Source organism: Caenorhabditis briggsae (assembly GCF_000004555.2).
Source record: "Caenorhabditis briggsae complete genome, chrIV, whole genome shotgun sequence".
Taxonomy (NCBI): domain Eukaryota; kingdom Metazoa; phylum Nematoda; class Chromadorea; order Rhabditida; family Rhabditidae; genus Caenorhabditis; species Caenorhabditis briggsae.
This window is the reverse complement of record NC_013487.2, coordinates 9,280,650-9,286,454: the sequence shown is the minus strand read 5'-3', so window position 1 is coordinate 9,286,454 and position 5,805 is coordinate 9,280,650. Positions and strand designations below refer to the sequence as shown.

General features: G+C 35.5%; 2 protein-coding genes across 2 annotated transcripts in view; both read left to right on the top strand.

Annotated features, from left to right (window-relative positions):
* The window catches only part of CBG06274, a gene marked incomplete at both ends in the record, with an annotated part of 15,644 nt that continues 9,839 nt past the window's right edge, over nt 1-5,805 (top strand). The window contains 1 exon segment of the mRNA XM_002633456.1: nt 1-119. Within this exon segment, the coding sequence (XP_002633502.1) occupies nt 1-119 (119 nt within the window).
* CBG06276 lies at nt 1,784-3,010 on the top strand (the record flags this gene model as incomplete). Its single annotated transcript, XM_002633457.1, has 5 exons — nt 1,784-1,870; nt 1,922-2,042; nt 2,341-2,452; nt 2,499-2,712; nt 2,765-3,010. The coding sequence occupies 5 exons, from the start codon at nt 1,784-1,786 to the stop codon at nt 3,008-3,010; spliced, it is 780 nt and encodes a 259-aa protein (XP_002633503.1).

The window sequence follows — 5,805 nt, the reverse complement described above, 5'->3', positions numbered from 1 at the left end:
CAACCGACTAAATCGAAAAGATTAGATTTGCAAGGGATTCGTGGATTGGCAATTCTTTCGGTTTTAGGATTCCACTTTTATCCATCCTACTTTCCTAATGGATATCTCGGAGTGGATCAGTAAGTTTCTTACTCCACCCAATTGATGAATTTTCCTGATTCCAGATTTTTCGTTCTCTCTGGTTTCCTAATGTGCATGTTGCTCACAAAATCCAAAGAGATGCCTGTCTGCTCTGCATTTCTCCATTTTTATTCTCGTCGTTTTAAAAGGATTCTTCCTCTCTATCTTCTATTTATTCTCCTCACGCTTATCGCTTTATATACTGTATTCTCTGAAAGTGCTACTATTCAAAATCAATCATCTGCCATGAAAGCACTAATTTTTGTTTCAAATCGTCCGCATACTGGAGAGGAGGATTACTTCGAGAAGCTTCTGATTGCCATCGATTTATTTACACACACATGGTCTCTATCTGTTGAAATTCAGTTTTATTTCATTGTTCCAATCATATTTTTAATTGGAAATCAGTTGAACGGACATTTCAGATACGGTTATTACTCAATTATAGGCGAGTTTTATCGGCAGCTCCGAAATCGTTCTTTGTCTTAATTACAGCACTTATTTCATTTTTGTTCTATTCAATTCTACCATCCGAAGTCGCATTCAACAGTTTGTTCGCTAGAATCTGGCAATTTTTGATGGGAATGATGATTTATTTGCATTCCATTACTCCAATTGAAAACAAAGAGTCTATTCTATCCTATAAGCTTTTGGATTCAACAGAGAACGGAGAATTGGTGGAAAACGTTTCTTTAATAGATGACTTTTCTGAAAATGAAGATGAAGAGAAAGAGGATGTTGAGGTTATCCCTCCAAAACCATCAACATATATTGGACCATTCTCTAAATACTGTTTTTTGGTTCCAATGGCATTTGTGATAACTTATCCAATCGCAATGTTTCCATACCTAGTTAGGTAGTTCGAAAGGATCGAAATTCTGAATATTTTTGAAAATAGAATCTCAATTTCAGACCTCTTTTCACATGCTTCACAGGCTTATTGATGTTAGTTTCCGTTGATGACGAATTTCTGAGTAACAGGGTACTGACCTACATTGGTGATATTTCGTATTCACTTTATCTTATCCATTGGCCAGTTTATGCATACACCAAAGTTACATTCGAGAATAATCCTTATGGTGAGCGAATCTGGAATTTCATGAGAACTTTGAACTATTTTCAGCACTTGCAAGTGGTCTTCTAGTTTCTGTGATTTTGGCAGTTATTGTTTATGAAACTTATGAGAAGTGAGTGATTTCTTATTCCCCCTTTTCAAATTTGAGTTGCACTTCAGATGGTATTTAAAACTGTCAAACACCTCTTGTGCACTTTTGATCGTGTTTTTCTTTATCATGAATGTTGCTCTTATCAACAAAGATGCAATTCATGATATGAATTTTTTAAATGACCAAGCATCCCAAAATTCTTCGGAAGGATTTCAAAGACTCGATGGTGTCACTCCAAACATGACGTTTGGTAGGTTTCGGTTTCAGACAATTCTTCGAACTTTAAAGGGGGACTCCGACCAAAATTTTTTATCGAATTTGATTGTTTGAAAAGTTCTTATTTTACTTCAAATGGTGGACAGTGGTTAAAAAGATAAAAAAATCGTAAAAAAAGGGGCTGGGTTTCTCACTGCGCGATAACTCAAATCCTCGTCCCTGTTCGCATGATCGGAGTCCCTCATGAAGTTATTACAGACGATGCAGCTCGTTTAAACAAAATGTGGAATAAGTTCGACATTGAAACGATGATAGAACCTGGATGTGTAAAACGAACACCAAAACATAGTAGATGGTGTGATTATGAGGTTGATTTTTGGAGAGTTGAATAAGAAAAAATGAAAAAAAAATGTTTACAGACGAAAGGCGACGAGTACAAACTAGCAATATTTGGAAATAGCTACACCAAAAACCATCATAAGATGTTTGTCCAAGAATGTAAAAATCGAGCATATAATATCACGATGGACTCGGAAAGAGGTAATAAACAATTTTGCTGGTATGCTGTGGAAGAGAAAATCTGGTGCCTACGACCACGACCAAATAGTTTTTACTGTTATATATTTTCCCGATTTTTGTCCGTTTTCCGACAATTTTTTAGATTTAGAACAATCTTATTTTTCTACGTGTTTTGTTGAGAAGCAATAGTAATCGATAAAAACTATCGAGTTTTTCATGTTACAGTGGTTTTCGTTATGTTTACCGTTGGCCACGCCCACAAGTTTTTCCCTTCCATCTCTCTGAATTTTTATACAAGTATAATACTCGTTTCCTTCAGGATGTGAACCACTGGCAGCCACTCCAAGTGATCATCCGTGTGTTAAAAAGCTTTCAGAATTTGTGGAATTCATTGAAAGTGCCAAACCAGATTATGCATTCATATTCACAAGGTAATAACTTTTATTTGAGGTTCCTCGTTCATTCATTTTTTTTCAGATTCTTTGCTGTTGCTGATCCATTTAAAGACAAAGACAATCAAGATATGGAACACGACAGAACATATATTGAGATGAAAAGTCAATTGAACAAGTTTCTGCCAAATATCAAAAAGAAATTGTACATTCTGGATTCTTTTCCTCGTGCCAATGCAGGATACATATCTCATGTAGCTAGTGATTTGAAAAATGAAAAATCCATAGAAGAGATAAGTGTGAGTTTTGAATTTCAATTATTCCTGAATAATACATTTTGAAAGATTTCAGAAATCCTTATTGAGGCCGGATGGATATGAAAGAGGACGTCTTCGCCACGCTGCTCTTGTAAAAGAGTGCGGAGAGAAATGTGAATTGATTGACTATCTTCCACTGCTTTGGAACAATGCTACCAGCACGTATCAATATTTTGACAAACGAGGATTCTCATATTTTACGTCTCCCAATCATCTTTCGGCTCATGGAATCGAGCTAGTTCGTCCAATCTATACAAAAATTTGTGCTAGTTTAAAATAGGAAGTTTAGAACTGTCGTTTAACCTAATAACTTAATATTTTTACCGGTTTTTTCTATGTCAAAACGGGATGGACTATCTAATAAATTGTTTGCTTTAGTTTTAAATGTAGTGAGGAAAACCTAATAAAGATTCCAGTGTTCACTGGAAAAATTTGGTATTTTTCATTCATGTTCAGATTATATGTCTACTTCTCTTCCTTTCGAACATTCTTGGTTTAGGGAAAATCACGAAGTTGATTCAGATACCAAAACCGATTTTAAAGGTTGACTCTGATCGAGAATTATGTTGGTAAAAAATGGTGGGATACCCAAAAATTCTTTCCAAGGGTTATTTTACATTTGGAATAGATTGCATTAACTGATTTTTAATAACTATCGTAGTTTGGGTCAGACGGCAGAAATGTAGGGGGATGGGTCCAAATCTCAGTGGACGCACTGTTGTGCATTTAATATGCATTGTGTGACATCAATGAATATAAAAAGATATGGAAAAAAAATTGAAAATAGGATAAGCAGAGATAGATCGAAATGAATGTGACCACTACTTTTCGAACAACCTGATAGTTATAGAGCGTCGTCTCGCATTTGTTATATGTTCCCAGCTGTTTTTACCCAGAAAGATGCAAAAATTGAAACAAAGAAATAGAGAGAAATGCAAAACATATTTGATCAGGAATAACTGAAATTAAGATAATAGAAAAGGGAACTACAGTAATCCATATACTCAAAAGTTATCTCTTTTGCCATTGGAGTCCTTGTTCTTTTTCATCATCCTTCTTTTTTTCTCCATCGATATTTTGCTGTTCTACCGCGTCTTTCAACCACCATCAATTTTCTGAATTTTTGAATCATATAAGAGTTTTTCTTCAAATTGATTCTGTGTCTCAAAACTTCAAAAATGTGGTATTTTCAACAACTTAAAATGGGGAACAGATCGGAATATGCTAGTTTAAACTAAGTGAATTCTTGACATGTTTTACACGAAAAAAGAAATAACAAAGAGTTGCGCAAGAGCTTCTTAGCGTTAAAAAGCGCTAGTGGAAATCATCCTACCAATAATCATCATCATCATTCTTATAATAAATAAATGAAGTTGCTTCTCTTTCTCTGTTTGTCAGTCTGTCCGCACATTTTTGAAAAGCTTGAAAATTAAATATAAAGTGCCCTTTCTTTTTGAAAAAGAGAGAGGAGCAAAGCGACGAACATTAAAATAACCACAGGTGATTCGTGAACAATCCGTTACAGACGCTCCGCGTTCGCGCGCGGTTGAAATAGGAACCGCATACGGACCGTGCGCGAACGCGAAGCGTCCGTAACGGACCCGTTCGCATTTTACCTGTGTTGGCAGTGACCTGGATTTTGCAGGTGATGACACACTTCTGAGCTGGTCCTTGATAATAGCATGGCGTTCTCTCAAAAACTACTAATAGGAAAGCGCCTATCAGTAATTTTTATAAGTCAATGTCGATTTTTTTCTTCTTTTGAAATTCTGTTTTGTCTTCTGGAGATGTTCCCCTTCTACTACCCCCATCCCCAACCTTTTTGGTTTTAGAGCTTCTCTCGAGCCGCTGTAGTTTCTGAATCCTAATTTTTTTAAATTTCCCAGTTTACGAATATCGGAAGTACTGACATACAGAATTTCCAATTTTTCAAATAAGACATTTCTGAAATTCGGAGTATTCCCTTTTCAAGCAAAGCTTCTCTTTCCAAAATCGATTATTCAAAATTTTCATATTTCAGCGTCGACCTTCTTTAAACTATGGTTCGATCGAATCCATCAAAACAACAAAATTTACAAGAGATTCGAGGATTGACAATTCTTTCGGTTTTAGGATTCCATTTTTATCCGTTCTACTTTCCTAATGGATATCTTGGAGTGGATCAGTAAGTTTTCTACTCCCTTCAGTTGATACATTTTCCTGATTCCAGATTTTTCGTTCTCTCTGGTTTCCTGATGTGCATGTTGCTCACAAAAACCAGAGGAGATGCCTGTCTGCTCTGCATTTCTCCATTTTTATTCTCGTCGTTTTATAAGGATTCTTCCTCTTTATCTTCTATTTATTCTCCTCACACTTATCGCTTTGTATTCTCTGAAAGTGCTACTATTCAAAATCAATCATCTGCCATGAAAGCACTAATTTTTGTTTCAAATCGTCCGCATACTGGAGAGGAGGATTACTTTGAGAAGCTTCTGATTGCCATCGATTTATTTACACATACATGGTCTCTATCTGTCGAAATTCAGTTTTATTTTATTGTTCCAATCATATTTTTAATTGGAAATCAGTTGAACGGATATTTCAAATTTTAGCACTTATTTCATTTTTGATCTATTCAATTCTACCATCCGAAGTCGCATTCAACAGCTTGTTTGCTAGAATCTGGCAATTTTTGATGGGGATGATGATTTATTTGCATTCTATCACACCAATCGAAATTAAAGAATCTATTCTATCCTATAAGCTTTTGGATTCAACAGAAAACGGAGAAACGGTTGAAAACGTTTCTTTAATAGATGCCTCTTCTGAAAATGAAGATGGAGAGAAAGAGGATGTTGAGGTTATCCCTCCAAAACCATCAACATATATTGGACCATTCTCTAAATACTGTTTTTTGGTTCCAATGGCGTTTGTGATAACTTATCCAATCGCAATGTTTCCATTTCTAGTGAGGTAATTCAAAATGATCGAATTTTGGGTTTAAAAAACTCAATTTCAGATCTCTTTTCACATTCTTCACAGGTTTATTGATGTTAGTTTCCGTCGATGACGAATTTCTGAGTAACACGGTACTGA